Here is a 23,697-nt window from a genome sequence, read left to right on the forward strand (position 1 = left end):
TTATTCATTTCAATTATAGTTTTATTTCAACATATGTCAAAACTTGACACCGTTCATTGTTTAATACAATAGCCTCTCTTACTCGCTTGCTTGCTTGCTCTCTCTCTCTCTCTCTCTCTCTCTCTCACCCTTTCGTTCATTCTTTCATTCCATTCATTCATTCTACCTGCCTCTCTCTGGTGTACATCAACAAAATGAAACCTTCCCAAGTGAAACAAATGCATTTCTGATATTTTTCGGAAAGCTAAATATTTAACATTTCTCACTTAATTTGCTTTGCATAAATTACCTTATGTTTGATTTTCGTCCAAAATATTTGGATATATTTCTTGACATTTCAAACTGTGAATATCCACAGCTTAAAAGAAAAAAAAGTACCAAATATCACGATATCCATTTTTTTAACATGACTCACAACAATCAAATATAAACAACACAATTACAGCTACAGTAATGACGGCACAATGTTCCCACTGAAGTGTACAAATCTACATTTACTAAAACTGATTTACTGAGGAACTGCCAGTGACAGCAGGTGTAAACTGCAAAGTTGTCAAGACACCTGTACATATATTCATGATATTTGCTAATGCTGTACAATTAGAAAGTTTATTAGGAATATCGATTTTAGCTATTTATAAATAAAATTATTAAGTCTGAAATGTTCTTTATATAATGATAAAAGGCAGAAGTAAAATAATATTTAACTTTTCAAAATAAATACAGTTAAGATACAACAATATTACAAGCATAATAATTAACTTTTCTTTACTTTTCAAGTTATCTAATTTGTTTTTCTAAAATTTAAAAGCACAGTTAAATTCTGGAATTGAAATACTGGATCAAATTATTTTATACAGTTCACTGTAAATTACTAATTAGTAGCAAATATATAAGAAGGAAAGATGTGTCCGACATTTCACAGTTTACAAGGAATCTTAAATCCACCTCCCACAGTACTCATCTGGATTGCAAAACACCACTGGGCTGTGATAAATAAATAAGGCCACACAGAACAGCCTATATGCATATCATTCTAATCCAGCTTTATACAGTAAGGAGAGGAACTCTGTAGAATGTTCATGCTGTAAACAGAAATTCACTAGATGACTGGGCAGTGATGAAATGGATAACTGGGGAATGCAGAATGACATGTAATGTATCATTTTACAATGTCACTTGGATGATCTGGATGATCAAAAATGATTCACCCATAGAATTTACTGTAAGCATCTATACAAAGTTCTTTAAGGGGTTTTATTTCCTTTTAACCTTCATGTAATCCCCCCCCCCCCCACAACCACAAATTTTTGCTCCATCTTCCCCACCATTCACTTCAACCTTAACTATCACTTCTAAACAGTTAGAAAAACTGTAACATGTACATATCAGCTAATGGTGTCTCACGTGGGTAATATTACTTATACCATGTTTAGAAAGCTTCTTATGTTCATCACCTTCATTAATCCCTCATTTGTAATTATATTACAAAAGAATAAAGACAGAGTTGAAAGGGGACGGAAATGAAACTAAACTGAATATCGATAATTGTAACTGCCCAAGATGAAAGTGTAATGCTAATTTTTTCCCAACAATTTCCATTTGGAATTGATAATGAAATTCAGTATTTTTTATAATGTAGTTCATAGTGAGGTAAGAATGAAGCAGCTCCATTGACCACTCTTTGAAACATTAGGATGCACTTATGTTTTCACTTCCCTTCTTCCAAGTGCAGCTCAGGAAACAGAACACCTTGATCTTCCACAGTATTCTTCATTCTGAAAAGCAGCTTCAGCAGTTGACTCTTTTGATGACTAAGACAGCAGAATGAAGAACAATGGCATGATGATGTAATACACAAAAGTATAGATCAAATAATTTATTGAAGTCTGGCATTTGGTATCAAGTACTCGGTGGCTGAGGTCATAAACGAGTTTTATTTTAAACTTCACAACTGCGTTAAGATTGCTTAATCCGTTTCCGAGGAGGTCCTATAGGTGGGATCTGCTGAGTTGCAAGAGCACGAAAGGCTTCCGCAATGAGATGAGGTTGTCTATGGATCATACATTTCCAACCTGTTGTGTCCATGACATCTGTTGCATGCCTAAGAAAGAAAAATATTTTGCAGAATAAGAAGCTTTGATATAAAACAACTGTGATAAACAGAATAATAAAATCACTAAGTTTAATACATTATACCATATAAAAATAAAATAAAATGCTTAGCATAAGGAACATAATATTTCAGTTAAGTACACTATTATTCAATAGTGGCTGCATTAGACAAAAGACATTGTAGAACTCTAAAATGTCATAAAAGTATGAAATTTTGATCCTTCTCATATGAAATATGCACCAGTTAATCCTTGCTTGAAGCAAGGAGAGAGACTGCTGGCACATCAAGCAAGTATTTATTTCAAACTAGGCTCGAAACATTTTTTGTAGTTTACTATCTGAACTATATATTAAATGACATAGTTTTATATACAGCTCAAGTTATCTACTGCCTTTTGCAATTATTCAATTAATAACAATTCCACTCAACCCACCTGCACCTTTTGCTACATAGGCTTGTAAACCCCAAGTCTTCCTAAGAAAAAGAAGTTTTATCCATAATAATTGTGCAGCATCAGCAAAAAAAAAAAAGTGCAACCAATGTCACCTCCTCTCATTTTATTTACCTATTTCCTTCAAGAATTTGTACTCTTTCAATTTAGATAAACTCCCAATCACTCACTGACTAAAGGAAAATTTTCAAATGTCTATTCTACAATTATAAATAATAAATCTTTATCGTGCAGTAGTTGCTCTTTAAATGCCCTTCATAGCTAGATGCTGGTGTTTAAAAGTGTAGGATACTAATATCAAGGTTGAATATGATGGCACTAAATATTGTAAAATTAATTAAAAATTAAAATTAAATAAATACATTTAAAATTTGTACATAGATTTTACAAAAGTTTACTTCGTGACAAAGGACAGTTAGGGCCAAGTTTTGTTATTATTGTGTTATTTTAAGAATGAAGAATTCAAACATTTATCTCATGTTATATTTGGTTACACGAATTTTATTTAGTTAAATAATGAGATTGTTTACATTTACTTTATCCTCAAGTAGCTGAGACAGAGTTAATGAGGTTGGGTGTCGTAGATTGACTGGACAGATATTTTAGATGTATTCAAGATATAAGTAGGCTATAGGAAACATGATGCATTAGAAGATAAGTTTTACAGTGCATATATAAGGGAGACTCTTTATATTAATAAGAATCTACGCAAGATGAAATTGTCCAATTCTCAACCTTTCCTGTACTACCATTGTTCCATAAATTCTGCTGAAAGCCGGAATCCCATATATGTTGATCAGGTTTTATTCTGTGCAGTTTATTACCTGCTATACAAGGTTGTTATTCATTGAAAAATAGCAACATACAAGTGTGATGGCAGACAATATATGAAACACTGACATCAATAAGTACACAAATTATCAAAGTGAGATGTGCATAGTACACATTCATAACACAGCATGTGGAATCCAGTTTAACATTACAGTTCATATATGTTATACAGAGGCTTCTGTAGCCGAGTGGTCAGAAGCGGAAGTGCAGTAGCACACACACTCCTTGAGTAGACCGGAGTTCCAGCCCCTGACTGCTAAATACGGTCGATTTGCCAACCTGCACTGGACCAGTGTGGCAGATTATAGTCCATTTCCCTCAACATGAATTGCTGAGGAGGCTTCCATCCTGCAGTGGGTTGATAATGGCTGCAGTTTTTTTTTATTTTTACACATCTTGGCTTATCAGTCTACTAAATGGTCTTATGGCTCAAATGATATTCCAGACAGGACCCTGTACTTTGTATCCATCAGTAATCTGTGGAGATCAATCTAATATTTGTACTGATGGAAGTTTCTATCTTGGTAGGATCCAGTCATGTGCAGACTGGATCCTACCAAGTAGGATCCAGTCATGTGCACATGATGCATGTGCAGACAGTGCTGACAATGCATTGGTGATTTTATTATTCTGATTATCGTTTTAGCTATTAGAATTAGCTTTCTTTCAAGTATAATGGAAGCAGGTCCTGCATGGGAGGAGTTTACAGTGGTTTGTGCTGATGTCCAGCTTTCCGAAGTATACAGAATTAATTACAAGATTAATAATGATTACAGAATAAATAATGGGTACACTTATCTTCACACAATTAATGGGCTGTGTGGTAACAGTTGCTGTTTTGCAATCCAATGCAACTAGTAGCATCTAATTTGAGGTTTGTTTATGTGGAGACAAAATATTAATTTGGGGTTGAACACCACACCAAAGTATGTGTACATCCAATATATGGTATCATTGATCCTCTACAAGAGGGCTGAGAATGACAGGCTACATTTTAAGGGAAAACACTGCTTTTTGGCAGATTTAGGATTGATGAATAGTTGAAAGATTGAGACATTTATTAAAACAGAATTATTTTCTGGCTAAATCTGGGTTATAACTTTTGCGGTTATCGGTGTAACAAATTATGTCTATTGTCTTGTAGGTGGAGGATGATGACAGCTGTTGTTGCTGTTATTTGATTTTTAGGAGCATTAGCAACTAAGGCCATATTGCTCGGGGGATGTGCGGTGGTCATTCCCTAACCTTTCCGCATCCTCCATATTTGGTGGTCACGAGCTTGAACCTCACTCTAATCAAGAAGCGTGTGCTGCGCACTGCTGCTCCTGCCCACCTGGCTACGGAGGCGCCGATGATGACAGCTGTGAATAGGATGTTCCTTGTAATTATTCCAGGTGTGGGCATTCTCTGCTGATAGTTTTTTTTAGTAAAACTGATTTCTGACAATAGTAATAGAGGCATGTAATGCAAAAAAGCAAGCATATGAGCTTATGTAGAATCAGCCAAAAAAAAAAAAAAAAAAAAAACCACTGATTTCACACATCCATTCCCTCTAAAAGTTTGTCCCAGCTATTAACCACTCACTGGCTAAAGGAAAATTTTCAGACATCTATTCGACACCTCCTCTAAAAGTTTGTCCCAGCTATTAACCACTCACTGGCTAAAGGAAAATTTTCAGACATCTATTCGACACCTATCTTTCCTCGATTTGAATTTATGTCCCCTCAGGTTTGTAATCTGAGCAAGTGGAAGAATCACATCAGATTTTAGTGTGCTCAACCCATTCAAGGCCTGATACATCTCAATCAGATCACCTCGCAGGTGCCTAGTGTCCAGCCATTGCAATTTGCAGAACTTAAGCCTTTCTTGGTAAGACGACCCCCCTTCATTCCCTCTCACCACTCTTGTTGCTCTTCTCTGTACATGCTCAAGCAACTCTACGTCCTTCCTAAAAGGAGGCTTCCAGACCTGTACGCTATACTCAAGGTGTGGCCTGACCATTGCATTACACAAGGGAATGATTGCCTTTCCCTGCTAGCAAAATTGCTGTATATCACTGACAATACCCCATGACCTGCTCTGACAGAATATCTCCATTGCTTAGAAAACATCATATCTGACTGCACAATTACTCCCAGATCTTGTTCATTTTCTACCACCCTAAGTGGAGTACCACACAGTCGGTACATTTCTCTAGCGTTACTTCTACCCATATACAGTACTTTGCATTTGTCAATGTTAAACTTCAATTGCCACTTCTCAGCCCATCTGTCCAAATTTTCTAGATCATGTTGCAGTAGCACACTGCCATTACTGTCATTAACAACCCTGCCAACCTTTGTATCATTTGCAAACTTCGACATTAAGCCCGATATACCTTAATCAATATCACTGGTAAATATACAAAACAACAGTGGGCCCAACACCAAACCCTGGGGGGGACTCCACTAATAACATTAGTCCATGAAGAGCAGTGTCCATTGATCACAACTGTCTTTTCCCACTTAACCACCCTTTTTATCCATTGTAGTAACTTACCCTTAATACCATACTGCTTCAATTTGTACAACAGTTTTCTGTGTGCAACAGTACCAAAAGCTTTCCTGATATTCAAGTATATGATATCAAAATTATTTTTGGCATCCAGTTCATTTGTTACCACATCATAGTATCCAATCAAATTTGCCAGACAAGACTTTCCCTTAATAAACCCATGCTGTGTCTGAATTATTGCTGCAATCTTGTCTAGATGATCCTGCAATGCATCTTTAACCAGCGATTCCATTATTTTCCACATAACAGAAGTTAAACTAACTCGTCTGTAATTACTGGTGTCACCATTAGATCCTCCTTTGTGAATTGAGGATACATTTGCACTTCTCCAGTCCATGGGGACTTCCCACAATTCCAAGGATGCTCTCATAATTATGGTTAAGGGTTTGCTTAATTCCTTTGCTGCCACCTTTAACATAACTGGGTTCACCCCAGGTGCCTTCCTTATGGTTAACTTGATCAATTTCTCCTCCACTTTGATCTCAGTTATTACAAAATCATTTAGCTCCCTGTTAGCGTTTGATAAACTTCTGGCACTCCCCTCATTGAATAACTCCTCATGTGGGAATGTAGATGCAAACTACTCATTCAGTTTATCAGCTACCTGGGTATGATCATCAATAGTCAACCCATCTATGTTAAGTTGTCCAATCTGATTCATCCCTTTCCTTCTAGAGTTTACATAAGTAAAGAACTCTTTCCTGTTTTTCTTTGCATCTGTTGGAAAAGATTTCTCGTAATCTGCCTTTGCCTGCCTAACCTCCTTTGTGACTTGATTACAGACTAGTTTATACCTGCCATAGGCTTCTGTGTCACCTGATAATTAATAAGCATCCTGTGCATTTTTCTTCTCTGCCAAGAGTCTCATTAGTTCATCTGACATCCATTTAGATCTAAACCTTAAACAATTTCTTAATCGGTATGAAATGCCAAGTAGCTTCCACGATTAATTCCTTGAATGCTTTGCACTTAGAATCTGCTAAGTGCTTGGTTCCACTTTAGTCACCTTTACAGAAGCAAAACCCTCCCCTTCACCGCTGATGGTAATTATATCTTTAAGTAAATCCCACATCAGTACACTGTGATCACTGCCACCTAGTGGTTCCTTTATCTGCAAATTCTTAATGCACAAATTATCACTGCTGGATAACCAGATCAAGAGTATTACCCTCTCTCTCTGGTTGCCTCTAGAACATGCTGCTGCAGAAAACACTCATCCAATAAATCCACAAAAGTTTTGCTAGCGTGCGAGTGACCAATCCACAAGTTCCAGTCAATATTTAAAAAGTTAAAATCCCCCATTATAAAACATTCTGATTTACTAGCCTACTCTATTTCTCTGTACAATTGTTCATTGTACTCATTCGAGTCATTATGCCTATACTCCTACTCTTATTTTTGCTTTCGTAGTGCTTATGTCACACCAAACTGACTAAACATTTCACTGTCCATCTATGTGAACTGGATGCACTTCCTTAGATTTTATATTTTTCTTAATTAACAGCATAACCCGTCCTCCCTTTCTATCCTGTCTATCTTTTCTGTATACGTTGTACTCCCCAAATTCCAATTCTGTACTGCTTATATCTGTGTGACACTATCTGTGATATCCCAACATCTGCCTTTGATGCCTTGACCAACACTTCAAATTCATCAAATTTATTTGCTATACTTCTAGCATTAGTGTACATGCACCACTCATTCTTATTCTTAGTTACACTAACACAGTCCATGTATTTATTTGTTTCATGATGACTCCCACCAGTTCCTGAAACCCCCAGCACTCTGTCCTCCAGGCCACTGCTCATTCTAATAGAACAGTGCAAGAATCACTTACATCTCTGCTTGCAGCTACTTTTAAACTTTTCAGTCCGTGAATCCCCCCCCCCATATTTCTCAATGATGAAAGTCACTGAGAAACCACAGCATATCACCTTGCATAGAACAGAACTTTTCCAGGAAATATGAGGACTGGAACACTAACTTTGTCAAATGCCACTTCCGGTTTACACAAGAATACAAAGGAATTACAAAGGAATGTGAATTGTAAGCTCCATTTTGCTTTTCATCATCTGCAGGATCTAAATGTAACAGTCAGATTCATGATGGTAGATCTGCCCAAAATGACAATGAATGATTATATAAGTTTCTGTAATATACGAGGAGCAGTACTTTTTCCATTAGTTTTAGTAGAATGGCTGTGCATAAGATACGTCTGAACATCTGAACACTTAAGAAGGGATCTTACTGTATGGTTATTCCCAACATCTGCACTAGACTCATCAAAACTCATAAGTAAACCAAGTTTTTTGACCTATAACTGTAATTAAAATTTAACTTTTCTAACTTTAATATATGAAACTCATCATATCACAAATATCATTTTGAATAGCTAGTTAAAATAGTGCAACAAATCTTTCCTGATCAATGCTCAATCATAAATAATTTAAAATTGTTTTTGTTAAAGGTCATTGTTCATTTGCAAAAGAGACTGCAATGGTTAAAATAGAATTCTCATGCATATGGATCAATTTGACAGCATCAACCACCTGCAGGTTATAAATATATTTTAGCAATTTAAAGAGAGTTCTGACAGTCCCAATCAAAAAAAAAAAAAAAAAAATCTTTCAAACTATTTATTTCAATGGCTGATTCAGAATCACTTTGCTCCTATTACATATTTTTCTAATTTCACATAATTTTATAAAATAAATATTATGTGAAATTTCATATAATTTCTTCTAAATGGCTAAGAAATTCAAAATGTTCACAGAAATTATGGCTGTATCATTCTTGAACAGAGCTAATAACAGTATCAACAATTATAAATAAGAATTTTTTTTTTTTTTTTTTTTTTTTTTGAAACACCATAGCATTCTAATGAAACAATTTTTCTTTCCCTTCAGCATACTACTTACTGGATGCTTAAACTACTGGAGAAATTTCTAAATATTTGCCATACAATCTGCAGTAGTTATTAATTTATTAAAACATTCTTGTGTGTCACATTTTCAAAAAAACGTTACTAATTCATTAGCATTAGTAGAGGCATATGATGCAAGAAAGCAACTTATGTAGCATCAGCCAAATAAAAAAAAAAATAATTCAATTCTATCCATCCATCCATTAATTAATTAATTAATTAATTAATTCCAAATGCTTGTCTAGTTCCGCTTTGAACTCATTTAAGTTGTCGGCATCCACTACAACAGATGGAAGTTTGTTCCAACTATCAATTCTGGCTGGCTAAAGGCAAATTTCCGCACATCTATTCTACAACTGTCTTTCCTCAATTCGAATTTTTATGTTCCCTCAGATGAGTAATCTGAGCAAGAGGAAGAATCCCATCAGCAATGAGCTTGCTCAATCCATTCAAGGCTTTAACCTTTTCAGTCCGTAATTTTCACCAATTTTCTATTCACCAATCTCATTGCCCTTCTTTGTACTCATTCCAGCAGCTCTACATCCTTCCTAAAATGAGGCCTTCAGACCTGTATGCAGTACTCATTGTGTGGCCTGACCATTACCTTAGACAAGATGATAATCACCTTCTTATCCCAACTAGCAAAATCCCCGTATATCATTGACAAGACATCAGAGCTAATTTTGCAGACCATCTGCACGGCTCAGAAAACTTCATATCTGACTGCACAATTAACCCTTAGTTCCTTTTCATTCTCCACTACCCTGAGTGTAGTACCACACAGTTGGTATGTTACTCTGGAGTTACTGCTACCCATATGCAGTACTTGGCATTTGTCAATGATAAACTGCAGTTGCCACCTCTCAGCCCGTCTGCTAAACTTTTCCAGATCCTGTTACAGTAGTGTACTGGCCTCCATAGCCGAGTGGTCAGGAGCCGGAGTACAGTAGCACATGCTCATTGAGTAGACCGGGGTTCAAGCCCCTGACTGCTAAATACAGTTGATCTGCCAACCCGCACTAGACCAGTGTGGCAGATTATGGTCCATTTCCCTCAACATGAATTGTTGAGGAGGCTTCCATCCTGCAGTGGGCTGATAATGGCTGCAGTTTACTTTTTACTGTCATTAACAACCCTGCCAACCTTCGTATTGTTTGCAAACTCGGACATTAACCCTGACACACCTTCACCAATATCATTGATGAATACAGAAAACAACAATGGGCCTAACACTGAACCCTGGGGTACTCCATTAATAACATTAGTCCACAAAGAGTAGTGTCCATTGATTACTACTCTGTCTTCTCCTACTCGACCATATCTTTATCCAAAGCAACAACTTGCCCTTAAAGCCAATACTGCTCCAATTTGTACTTCCATGTGCAGCAGTATTCTTCCGTGTAGTCTTCCCTGCACAGCAGTATCCAAAAGCTTTCCTAAAATCCAAGTACATTCGAACTTGGTTATAACGAGCACGGAAATAACGAGATCATGACTGTAATGAACAAAATGCCATAATGATTTTAATTTACGCGTATTCCCATACAATCGCTCACTGTTATAATGAGCGTACTACACAGATATACCGTATAAATTTTGGTAACTATGCAAACATTCTTAATGGTTTGGGTAGTCGATAAAACTCAATTCTTGGAATAGACAAAAATGCAAACATTCTTAATGGTTTGGGTAGTCGATAAAACCCAATTCTTGGAATAGACAAAAATGAAAAGGGCGACTTAGCTTTTATGACTGCCGGCATCGGATTAGCAACCGGTTTATAACCTTATCCTTTCGGGGATGGGGGTTATACAATAGTGCATTGGCATTCTGCTTGTGGCATTACCCTATTTACTGACTGTCGTGTATTCACTGAACCATAAATTTATTTCAGGACTTCTTTGAATTGTCCAGGTAGTTGAAAAACCCATTTCTTGGAATGGACAAAAATGAAAAGGACAAATTAGCTTTTATGACCACCGGCATCGGATTAATGGCCAGTTCATATGCATTTCAGGACTTCTAAGAACATGTATGCAGATCACTTTGGTTAGAAACAAACCCTTCCTTCAGAAACATGTCTACTAACAAAGGAAAGTATTTTTGATTCACAAAAAAGTGGAAATCATTTGCATATTAGAACGTGGTGCAAAAAAATGTTGAAGTGTGTAAAAAGTTTTTCTTTGTCCTTTTCAACAGTAATTACATATTTGGACACTATGATTTTGTATGTAACAACGATTGGCTGGATTGATTTAAAAATCGACATAACATCGTTTATGCAAAAAATTAGTAGAAAATCTTGATCTGCAGATCCAATAATGGCAAATGATGTATTGACCGTGTTTGGAAAGGAATTGGGAAAGATTTCTATGACGAAGGCATCTACAACGCCGATGAAACAGGACTTTTTTTTATAATTTGAAACTGACAATACATTTCAATTCAAAGGGGGAAAATGTATTGATGAAAAAAAATCAAAGACTCACTTAACAGTGCTCGTATGCACAAATATCACAGGAAATCATTAAATATTATCAGCAAATCATTAAAACCTCAGTGTTTCAAAAACGTAAGGAAACTTCCTGTGGATTACACTGCGAACAAGAAAGCTTGGTTGACTTCAGATATTTTTCGGCAATACGTAAATGATTCGAATAAGGAGCCATTCAAAAAGAAGAAAAATATTTTATTGTTAGTTGATAACTGTCCTACACATCCCCAGATTCAAAATTTGTCCAACATTAAGCTAGTGTTTCTGCCTCCCAATGAGATATCAATTTTACAACCAATGGACACTTAACGAGTCTATATCGGTATTGGATGCTATAAATTTATTGAATGATGCGTGGAACAAGGTTACTTCGACAACCATATCAAATTGCTTCAAGAAATTGAAATTAAATTCAAATGAAATTTCAATCATAGATGAAGATTATGGAAATGAAGAAAACAATTTACCATTATCCAAATGATTGCTACATAACAACGTTGTAGGTTTTAATACGGATAACTTCGATGAATTTGTACAAGCGATGACAACTTGTTAATTAGTGGTCTTGCTTAAGAGAGTGACATTGTAGATGCTGTGCTCAACAAAGACAATAATTGTTATGATGATATTACAAGTGAGAGTGAACCAAAAATCAGTGCCTACAATCTCCCAAGCTCAAGCTGCAATGGACACATTAGTAAATTTTTTTGAAGGAACTGAGGCAAATAATGAGACTTTTAATGCATTGTGTGTTTTAAGGGGAAACGAGAAATATCAAAAAATCATCATTTTTAAGGTTCATAAATAAAGACTAATTGAAATTGTTTTATTATTAATTAGTATTGTTTTTAATTACAGAGAAATAAATTGTTTAGTATGAAGTGTATGGTTTTAAAATTTTAAATTACAGACAAACAGTGTTTAATATAAAGTGTATTGTAGTTTATACAAGCATATTAATACAAATAATATGTAGGTATATACTTATTTTACTTATCAATAACTTGATAAAAAGATAGATTTTGAATCTATCTTTTTATCAAGTTATTGAGAATTAAAAAAAAAAAAAACTAGAACGTAGATTTAACTCATCACTGATATAGTAGAGTGTGTTAGTTGTCTGAAGGCACCACTAGGGATTCCCCCCATCTTCACTGATATAGTGAGTAATGATTATAACAAGGAAATTTTTCTGGTCCCTTGGTGCTCATTATAGCCAAGTTCGACTGTATATGATGTCAAAATTACTTTTTGCATCCAGTCTCTTTGTGACTACATCATAGTAATCAATCAAATTTGTCAGACAAGACTTCCCCTTAACACACCCATGCCATGTTTGAGCTATAACCTCACTATTGTCTAGATCTTCCTCCAGTGCTTCTTTAACCAGTGACTCCATTATTTTCCCTGGAACAGAAGTTAAACTAATAGGTCTGTAATTACTCGTGTCACCCTTTGATCCCCCTTTTGTGAATTGGTATCACATTTGCACGTCTCCAGTCCCTGAGTCCAAGGATGACCTCATAATCATGTATAAGGGCCTGCTTACTTCCTTTGCTGCCTCCTTTAACATAACTGGATAGATCCCATCCACCCCAGGTCGATTTCAACAATTTCTCCTCCACTTTTCCAGTTTTTACAAAATCATTTAGCTCCTGGCTGGAGTTTGATAAGCTACTGGCCTCTACTTCCTACAAAAGACTTCCTCATGTGTGAATGTAGAGGCAAAATACTCATTCAGATTGTCAGCTATCTCAGTCAGATCATCAACAATCAAACCACCAATATCAAGTGGATCAATCTAATTTATCCCTTCTAGACTTTACGTAAGTAAAGAAGTCTTTGCTGTTTTTCTTTGCATCCTTTGCCAAAGATTTCTCATAATCTACCTTCACTTGCCTAACCTCCTTTGTGACCTGATTACAGACTAGCTTATATTTACCATAGTCTTATGTCTGTGTCACGTGATAATTTATACGTATCCCATGCATTTTTCTTCTCTACTATGAGTCTCCTTAGTTCATCTACCATCCATTTAGGCCTAAACCTTGTACAATATTTCTTAGTTGGGGAAAAAAGCCTAGTAGATTCCAAGATTATGAAAAGATATCAAACCCACTACACTATTATTATGGGGGACTTCAATGCTAAGGTTGGAAAAAGGCAAAACAGCGCAGAAAGGGGAACTATAGGAAATTTTGGAATTGGTGAAAGAAATAAAAGAGGTGAAAGACTTGTGGAATTTGCAGAATCTCAAGGACTGTCAGTAATGAACACTTTTTTCAAGAAAAGGGTGAACAGAAAGTGGACATGGAAGAGTCCAAATGGATTAACAACTAATGAAATCGACTTCATCCTCACTAACAGAAGATATATTGTGAATGATGTTACCATCCTGAATAAGGTAAATATTGGAAGTGATCACAGAATGGTAAGATGTACACTTGATATAGACGCAGGAAAGGAAAGGAAAAAACTGACTTGAGTAAATAATACAAAGGTCTTTGAGATAACAGAGGAGGAGAAAAAGCAGTATGTACTGGAAATTAAGAACAAGTTTGAGCTTCTGCAGACTGCTCAGGACCAAGATATCGATGAGGAATATTACAACTTTCTGAAAGTGATAAAGCCCAAGAAACTTATAGGGAAAAAGAAATCCAAAGAAGAAAAAATTAATCAAGAAACACTTATGATGAACCGAAGACAACAAATGAAGAGCAAGAAAAACACTTACAGGGAAAAAATTGAGTATACTGAGTTATGCAAAGCCATTAGAAAGAGACAAGAGAGGACATAAGATTTAACACAAGAAAAATAGAACAAGCATTAAGGGAAAACAAAGCATTTAAATCAGCAGCCATGAGCAGTAATACAGAAAGACAAATGATACTGAAACTGAAGAATAGCGATGGTGTACTTATAAACAGCAGAGAAGGCATAATTCAAATAGCAGAAGACTACTATAGAAAATTATACAAGGAGCAAGGGAATGATGCCAGCAGTGGGGAAGATGGATTGCAAAGTAGCAACACATACGACATACCCGATATTCTTCCTGATGAGGTAGAACATGCATTGAAGAAAATGAAGAATTAGAAAGCCCCAGGGGAAGATGAAGTTACTGTAGAGTTGTTAAAATTGGGAGGAAGAGACATAACACAAAAACTGGCAAGGCTCTTCACAAAGTGCATTAGAAAAGGTGTGACGCCTAAGACGTGGAATAATGCAATCATGGTTTTGCTGCATAAGAAAGGAGATAAATCAGAAATTATAGACCAATTAGCTTGTTATCCCACATCTACAAGTTGTTCACAAGGGTCATTACTAACAGATTAGAAAGAATACTTGATGAGAATCAACTGAAAGAGCAAGCTGGCTTTAGGACAGGATTCTCAACTATGGACCACCTTCATGTAATATCACAGCTAATGGAGAAAGCAAATGAATATAAAACATTATGCCTGGCATTTGTGGATTATGAAAAGGCATTTGACTCCATACAGCATAAGGCAATGTTTCGGGCACTGGAAAGACAAAGCATGGGTACCCCATATATTATGATTTTGAATAAAATATATGAGGGTGCTACCTCCTTTATTAGATTAGACAAAGACAGTAAGAAATTTAAAATCGAGAAAGGAGTTCGACAAGGAGACAATATCTCCAAAGCTGTTTACTGCTACCCTTGAGGAAGCTTTCAGAAGATTAGACTGGTCGCAGAAAGGAGTCAATGTGAACGGAGAGTACTTAAACCATTTACGATTTGCAGATACATTGTGGTCATAAGCCACGATCCCAAAGAATTAGAGGAAAATCTTAATCAGTTATGCACAGTTAGTAAGGATTTTGAACTAAAGATGAATATGGCTAAAACAAAAGTAATGATGAACAAGTATGCCACAGAAAGGGAAATAATGATTGAAGGAGCAGTAATTGAAAAGGTGGAGTCATATACTTATCTGGGACAAGTTATTAGCTGTAATAATGATAAATGGCTGGAAGTCAAGAGAAGAATAAATTTTGGATGAATAGCATTCAGGAAATATAGTCACATACTGAAGAGCAATATCCCAGTTTGTCTGAAACGTAAAATAATGAACCAATGTATACTCCCCACCATGACTTATGGAAGTGAAACTTGGGCACTCACCAAAAGAATGGAAGAGAAGCTGAGAACTACACAGCGAAGAATGGAATGAATTATATTGGGAATCAGACTGTTAGATAAGAAGAGAAACACATGGATTAGGCAGCAAACTCAAGTAAAGGACATTCTTATCAAAACTAAAGAACTAAAATGGTCTTGGGCAGGACACATAGCTCGATGACATGATGACAGATGGACTAAGAAAATAACAGAATGGTACCCAACAGGAGCTAGAAGAAAACCTGGAAGACAAAGGCGGAGATGGATAGATGAAATTGATGAGTTTTTGGGTAGTAAATGGATGGCCAGTACTCAAAACAGAAGGAACTGGAAAGTTGCTGGAGAGGCCTTCATCCTGCAGTGGACTGAAAATGGCTGATGATGATGATCAACAATGTCTGTTAATAAAAAAAAAAAAAAAAAAAAAATTTCTAATGGGTAGCATTAGAATTTGACTAGCAAAATTTATTCTGCTTAAAATTTTGTGCCATTGTGCAATTATACACACAAAATTAAGATAGTTGATTTTAACACTTAAAATACAGGCTTCATGTTATGTCATATAATCTTTGCGTTTGTCTTCATAAATGTTTAATAATATGCCTTAAAATCTCATGAATTTGGAATATCAAGTCTCAAAACACTGATTTGAGACCAATCTTGTGTTTGACAACAGTTTTGACAGTAAAATTAGGAGTATGATTATTCAATACTGATGTCAATGCATGATTTATTTAGTAGTGTCCCCCCCAAAAAAAGATTCCAAACAATGCCCAAAAAATCCTTTATCCTACCATACAAATAAACTGTCCCACCACCCAGCACATAAAACATCTTTGATCTCAGATATGCCAGTGAAGCAGGCATATGTCAAATTCTAAGATATACAGGTGCAGTTATTAAATAACAAGACTACTGAAATAAAACAAATATAATGAAATATTTTGTCCCCTACAAGTTGTCCCCTTCAAAATAGTTGTGTTGGGCTATTGCATATGCTTCTTCCACACACAGAAACATTTCTGGAAGTCATCTTCTGTAAGCCTTTTAAACACTTTAGTATTAGCAGAGGCATACGATGCAAGAAAGCAAGTTTTTTTTTTATGTAAACCCCCAAACGAGAAGTATTAGAAGATATAGTACTTAGTACTGTGCGTGGGTTGGAGGTTGAGAAGACGAAAGAAGATATTTGTTGACAGTGGACTTAAACTTCTGAAGACTGTAATTTTCAGGAAATATGCACGAAAATTGGTTGTTCCAGAAAACAGCAGTTGAATGAATAAACGAGGAAGATGAAAAGTTGGTTCTGTGAGTTTGAAGTTGGACGGTAAAATGGATGTTGGCTGCACGTGTTCGAACTGTTTTGAACGAGAGATAGCGGGAATTACAAAAGCCAATTCAGAAGAATCTGTAGAAAAGGCATGCAGCAGAAACAGTACATCTATGAGACAGCAAGTGGAAAGACTCTGAATGGAATCAAGAAGCCTGAGGGAGGTTTTTGGGGCACCACCCCAGATGTGGGAACAATAATCCATGGTTGGGCGGATTTGTGATTTATACAGAGTGAACAGCTGTTTGGAAGAAAAGTAACGCCGAGAGCCAAAGAGAAAACAAAGTTTTTTAGCTGCAGAGGAAGCAATATTTGTAATGTGCTTGTGCCAAGAGAGATTAAAAGTCAGGGTAATCCCCAAAAGAGATATATCATTTTGCCTAGAAATCGGACTGTCACCAAAGATAAGCATAGAAGCAGAAGAATCCTTTTTGTGAGATATAAGACAAGACTGAGTTTTAGAAGAATTGAAATCAACTAAGTTGTCTTTTCCCCACTGGAGAATTACCTGAAGATCTGCATTTAAGGAATTTGTAGCAGATTTTTGAGAAGTTGAAGCTGATTGAGCAGGGCAAGGTTTCTCAAAATGGAAAGTGGAATGCAACGTGCTATGATCGGCAAAGCTATGGATAGGATTTCCAGTCAATGGAAGGTCATTAATATGCAAGAGGAAAAGAATGGGGGAAAGAACTGAACCTTGGGGGACACCGGCATTAGTGGAGAAACTGGAAGACAGAGAGCCACCTACCATCACCCTCAGTGAGCAATCATGCCAAACACGGTTGAAAGCCTTTGAGATGTCAAAGGCAACTACTTGTGTTTCACCGAACCTTTCCACTGAATTAGTCCATAAATGGGTAACATAAGCCAGAATATCACCAGTGGATCGACAGTGACGGAATCCATACTGGCAATCATTGATCAGACAGAAGGTTTCTAGGTAGTTTAAGAGTTGGAGGTTTATTGATTTCTCCATTACTTTAGAAAGCATAGAAGTAATTGCAATGGGACGATAATTGGATGGGAGGGATTTGTCACCCTTTTTAGGAACTGGCTGAATATGAGCAAATTTCCAAGCAGAAGGAAAAACACCTTTGGAATAAGAAAGTGAAGAAAGGTGGCAAAGAATAGGAGCAAGTTCAGGAGCACAGGTTTTGAGAACAAGTGGAGAAATACCATCAGGACCTGGAGCTTTCTTAGCATCAAGATTCATCAAAATCCTTCTGACATCCTTTTGATGGAAGACCACAGGAGGCATTGAATGGAGTGTGTTGGGAATAATGGGAGGTATTTTACCAAGATCACTAATACATGAGTTGGAAGAAAAATGGGATGCTAGCAGGTCAGCTTTATCCTTCACTGCAGTGACAACAGAACCATCTGGTTTGGACAGAGGTGAGAGCAGAGATGGGCAAAAGTTGTGGCCAATAGCGTTGGCTACCATTAGGGCAAGAAGCAAGTTTTCTACTCTTAGCCTATTCAAACTCTAGTTTGGACTGATTAATAACTGATTTACAATTGTTCCGAGCTTTGGTGTAAGCATAAAATGAAACTGAAGAATTAGAAACAAGCCAATTACGATATGCAACGTTCTTCTCTTGAACAGCCTTAGCATATTTATTGCAAAAACCAGGTTTAGATAAAGGACGAGATTTTAAAGTGGAGTGTGGAATAAAAGATTCCATTCCTACAAGAATAATTTTACTGACACGATTTGAGCAAATGTTGACATCAGAAGTTTTGAAACAGTAATCCGACCAAGGAAAAGAAATCTTGCAGGTCATCCCATTTTGCATTCTAGTAATGCCAAACAACACGAGGTTGGGATAGCCATGAGATAAAGGGTCCACTGGAAAAGAGACAATCACCAAGTTGTGATCTGAAGTGCCTAAAGGACCTCTAATTTCGACTGTGTACTTAGACGGGTTGTTTGTGAGAAAAAGATCAAGTGTGTTGGCTGTATGATTAGGATTGTCCGGTATTCTTGTAGGTAAATGAACAATCTGTGAAAGGTCATAATTAGTAATTGCAAAAGCCTCAGCATCTCAACCAGCTGGGTCGGTGTGACTAGAAAATGGAAGCCAGCTGAAGTTGTAAACATTAAAATCACCAAGGAAAATTAACTCACTGTTAGAAAAGTTGGACTGGAGAAAGTCAAATTGCAAAGAGAGGAAGTCAGAGCTCCAAGTGATTAGAGGAGTTGGGAGAACGATAGAGACAACAGATGAATTTGACACAATGAGGTAGAGAGAGATTTAAAGCCAGAGAAGATCGAAAAGAGGAGATTCCAAATTATCAAGACTCTGACAGGGAATATCGGAAGAGACATATGCACAAGTACCACCTTTGAGGCGAAAGGAATCATACAGCGAATAATTTGGGCAACTAAGATGAGCAGTAGTTGAATCAACCGATAACTGAGATTCTGCCAGAAAAAGTACTTGAGGTTTGGCAGACTGTAGTGGAAATGGGCATCGTTGAGGTTAGAACTGAGACCACGTATATTTATGAAATGATCTAGGTGTTTGGGAGGTTTAGATCTTTTTGCAGATAAGCTTGCTCTATTAGTTTGACAATTCATGGTGTATTCAATAGTAAGAAAAAGTGAGTGGGACATTCTGTATGAAGTAATGAAATTTTTGGATATGGCAAGAATATACCCAGATCCTTGACATAACGTGGCCTCGACAATGCCCCCCGCGTACACACTACTCGGACTCCCTCCAGTCACTATCTGGCAGAGTACAGATAACAAGATTATACACTGGCTGATTCGGAAGACTACTAGAGAGTTACCAACAGGTTCGGTCCGGTGTACTAACTAGCGGTTGTCCTGCGAACACCGTTTTAGAGCTGTACCCTCAAAATGTAAGGAATACTGGATCTCGCCACGATGTTCATCATAACCTCAAAAAGTCATCAATCATACTGCATGATGGTAAAGATGGGGAAGGGTTGACCAGAACTTAGCTCTAGAGACTAAACATGGGTTCCACCACTTCAAGCCTCCAATAAGCAAAGTGGTGCTATTGCACCGGTTGATGAGTCATCTACCACTAGTACTGCCTGGTAACATAGAGGGGCAGCATTCCTCCATGTGGTGTCTGCGCCACACCTCGACTCCTGCTTAAGTTTTTTCACACCTGGGTGGTCACCCACCATGTACTTGTGCATGGAAATTATATCCAGGATTACTAACAGTCCCACCATCGTAAAGGTAAAAGAAGAGGTTTGGCTGTCACAGACCACCTGGACTTCGCCGAAAGTGAGTCCACCTGACTTGAGTGTCATCCGAATATCAGTTTCATCAGCATTTTATACAGCATCAGCAAAAAGAAAAAAAAGAAAAAAAGGCCCTTCCTGTTTCACCCACCCATTCACTCCAAAAGTCTTAGTTCATCCTTGAATTTATTTAAAAATGGAAGTTTTTTCCAGCATTCAACCACCTGCTGGCTAAGGGCAAATTTCCACACTTCTATTCTACAACTGACTTTCCTCAATTTTAAAAATGTGGCCCCCTCAGGTGTGGAATCTGAACAAGAGGAAGAATCCCATCAGCATTGAGCTTGCTCAAACCATTCAAGGCTTTATACACCTCAATCAGATTACTTTGCAGGTGCCTAGTCTCCAGATGCTGCAATTTGCAGATGTTAAGCCTTTCTTGGTAACAGTAACCCTTTGTTTCACTCACTAATTTTGTTGCCCTTCTCTGTATTCGTTCTAGCAGCTCTACATCTAAAATGAGACCTCCAGACCAGTATTCAGAACTCAAGGTTTGGTCTGGCCATTGCCTTATACAAGGGGATATTCACCTAGTTATCCCTACTAGCAAAATTTATATACAGGTGGGCCTCGATTAACGTGATTAATTCGTTCTGCGAGTGCATCGCGCAAAATGGAAACATGTTAATCGAATATAATAATCAATAGGAAAAATTATAATCGGTCCTTGACCTTCTGGAATGTCCATAAAGAATTTCAAAAATACCTTTTAAATAACTTTTTAACTGTGTATAATGTAAAGGATAATGAAAATAATTATGGAATTAAATGTTTATTGCATAAAACAGCGTCTTAAACTGTGCGCCACGGAATATTTTAAATTTTTGAGGGAAACACAGCGATACTCGACATCTGTCGGACACCGTACGAACTACTAGCTCGAGGTAGTTCACAGTTTCAGCATTTCTTATTAAGTTGTTTGGACCTAACTACTAAATGAAACTGTTAGGTATTTCTTTTGGTCTGGGTGCGCCTTGAAAAAATTACTGAGACATTAAAGGTGCCGTGAACCGAGAAACTTTGGGAACCTCTGACATAAAATACACAATGAAGAAATTACTGTTGCAGAAATATTTGAACAGTGTTGACTTTCTCTTTTCATCAATCAATTTCCGATAGCCGACAACAATCTTCTCTGGGCCCTGGCAAAATAAATATCGCAGAGAACATCAAACCTTTTGTTTGAGGTTCTATGCGATATGAAAGATTTCATCTAATTCTTTTACCGTTTTCTCCTTCGCGGTAACATTTTCATCTGGCTCATTTAAAAATTTGAATTTTTAAATGCAAGTCTGCATTGACTTTATTAGCAGGAGACAAACACGTCTTCTTCCGATGGTTGATGGAACACACCGAGGCGGGCAGCAGGCAAATGTTTGTTTATTGATCGTACGACTCGCGGTAAGCTTAAGGCGCGATTCAAATCTTTTTCAACTATCGCATAAAAAAACAATCACGTTAACTGGAAATTTGCATCGTGTAAAGTGAAGAGTGGTATCATTTTTCAAATAGTGTTAACTGAATATCGCATTAATCGAACTCGCGTTATGCGAGGCGTAGCTGTATATCATTGACAATACCTTATGACCTGCTCTGGCAGCCAGTCTGCACTGCTCAGAAAACTTCATATCTGACTGCACAATTACCCCCAAGTCTGCTCCAACTTGTACAGTAGTCATCCATGTGCAACAGTATCAGCTTTTCTAAAATGCAATATATGATATTAAAATTATTTTTTTCCATCCAGTTCCTTTGTGACCACATCATTGTCTTCCACATTCTCTCTCAAAAAAAATTAAAAATCTTTTATCCATTCAAACACAAGCTCTTGACACAGTATCTTCTCCATAAACTTGATGTAACTCATAAGTTTCAGTTGTTTTGTTAAAAATTTGACATTGATTTGTAGTTCAATTCTTTTGTCTTTCATTTTTCCAGCAAATTGGAAAAATGCAAGGTAATGAAAACTTGTCTTACTGCAAAGTGAATGACTGTGTTGGAACATGACATGGCAGATAATTAGGGAAAGGCTCGAGGTCAACTGCTGTGCCTTTATTTCACAGATGGAGCTTAATGTGTAGTGGCTATGCATATAGTCCCATTATTAATAGCCACATCTTGTATTCTGCTTGCATGCATCAAGAACTAGCTCTTCTGAATGGAATATTTATACTGGATCTAGAAAATACTAAAATTCATAAGTTAAGCTTATACCCAAGCTATGGACTAGTTATGCTTATTCAATCATTATTTTCTTTTAGTTTCTGGGTGATACTGGAACAGTCAACCATGGCTTATGCAATCCACACAATTTTCACTCCTATTGAAATACCCAGCAAAATAACATTCCATTCAATACTAGAAAAAAATCTAACTGCCACCAGCGGATTAAGGGATGCCTTCCTCATCAGCCAAAATTCATATTATTGATAAATCACACATTTTTTAATGATCTTGATGGAATTTCAGACGGTACCTCTGAATTTGGGAATGTAATCTGATTTTTAAATTGGATTCTGAGGATAGCTTTGTCTTTCAAGGAATTTGAATCCTAGTGGGTATAAATATGGATAAGAAGAATTACCTATCATTTTGCAGATGTAGGAATACTATTTTCTTTATTCCTAATGAAAGTTTCACCACAAAATTCTTTTTGCCCTCACCAATACACACAGAAAAAACTGCATTATGAGCTTTTACAATAGTTTTCATCACACATCATATAATAACACTTGACTAGCTGAAATCATTTATTACTGATAATCAAAAAATTAAAAAATGGAATATATCAATTGAAGGTACTAATTTTTACAAATGAAAATATTCTTACGTATTAATAAAATCAATGGCATGGGCCTTCAGCTGATCTGCACTATGCATGTCAGCCAATATTAAAACATCAGCTGCAGTATCTACTGAAAGATTAGAACACAGTGCCTCTTCACACATGACTTTCAACCTCTCCAGTGCATACTATAAAATAAGTACACAAAAATGTTAAAAATGGTACAGCATTAAAAGTTAAGCAGCAACAATAATAATAATTATTGCATTCAATAAAAATAGTAAAAGAAAAGTTACTTTTATTAATTATTAAAATTAATACTGCATTCAGATTCACGAGCTATGATTCTGAAACCAGTCCCCCCCCCCTTTTTTTAACCATGCAGTGGTCACACTCCCTGATCACAACAGGCATGGCTGTGTAGCACCTGACAGGTGCCACCCTCTGTATTTCTGTAAAAAGTTTTTATGAATATTTCTTGAAACATCAATGCTTGATTTTTTACTAATGGATTGCATTACTTATTACATATTATTTTTTTGATTTTTTTTTTAATAAAAAAAAATTTGAAAATTTAATGCTTTTTTCACCTGCTATTTTCAACAAAACAAAACTTATCAGTTTTGCTTAAAGAAAATTTACAATCATAAAATATAGACATGAAACTAATGCTCACTTCCATTTTCCAGTAAAAAAAAAAAAAAAAATTGGAAAATGGAAGTGACTGAAGAAAATGGAAATTAAAACCAAAAAATACTAAGAGTGCAAAAAATCAAACTTATATA

General features: G+C 36.4%; 1 protein-coding gene across 8 annotated transcripts in view; it reads right to left on the minus strand.

The window, feature by feature from the left end:
• Positions 1–23,697, minus strand: part of rdx (BTB/POZ and MATH domain-containing protein rdx) — a 236,549-nt gene continuing 212,852 nt past the window's right edge. For all 8 annotated transcript variants that reach the window (XM_090381571.1, XM_090381572.1, XM_090381570.1 and 5 more), the window contains exons 9-10: positions 22,958–23,100; positions 1–2,104 (exon numbers count right to left, since the gene is read on the minus strand). In XM_090381571.1, coding sequence (XP_090237697.1) covers positions 1,960–2,104; positions 22,958–23,100 — 288 coding nt within the window. In that variant the 3' untranslated portion in view covers positions 1–1,959. The remainder of the gene's footprint in view (positions 2,105–22,957; positions 23,101–23,697) is intronic.

The sequence above is a fragment of the Mastigoproctus giganteus genome, chromosome 9, assembly GCF_048544385.1.
Source record: "Mastigoproctus giganteus isolate SK-2022 chromosome 9, ASM4854438v1, whole genome shotgun sequence".
Classification (NCBI taxonomy): Eukaryota; Metazoa; Arthropoda; class Arachnida; order Uropygi; family Thelyphonidae; genus Mastigoproctus; species Mastigoproctus giganteus.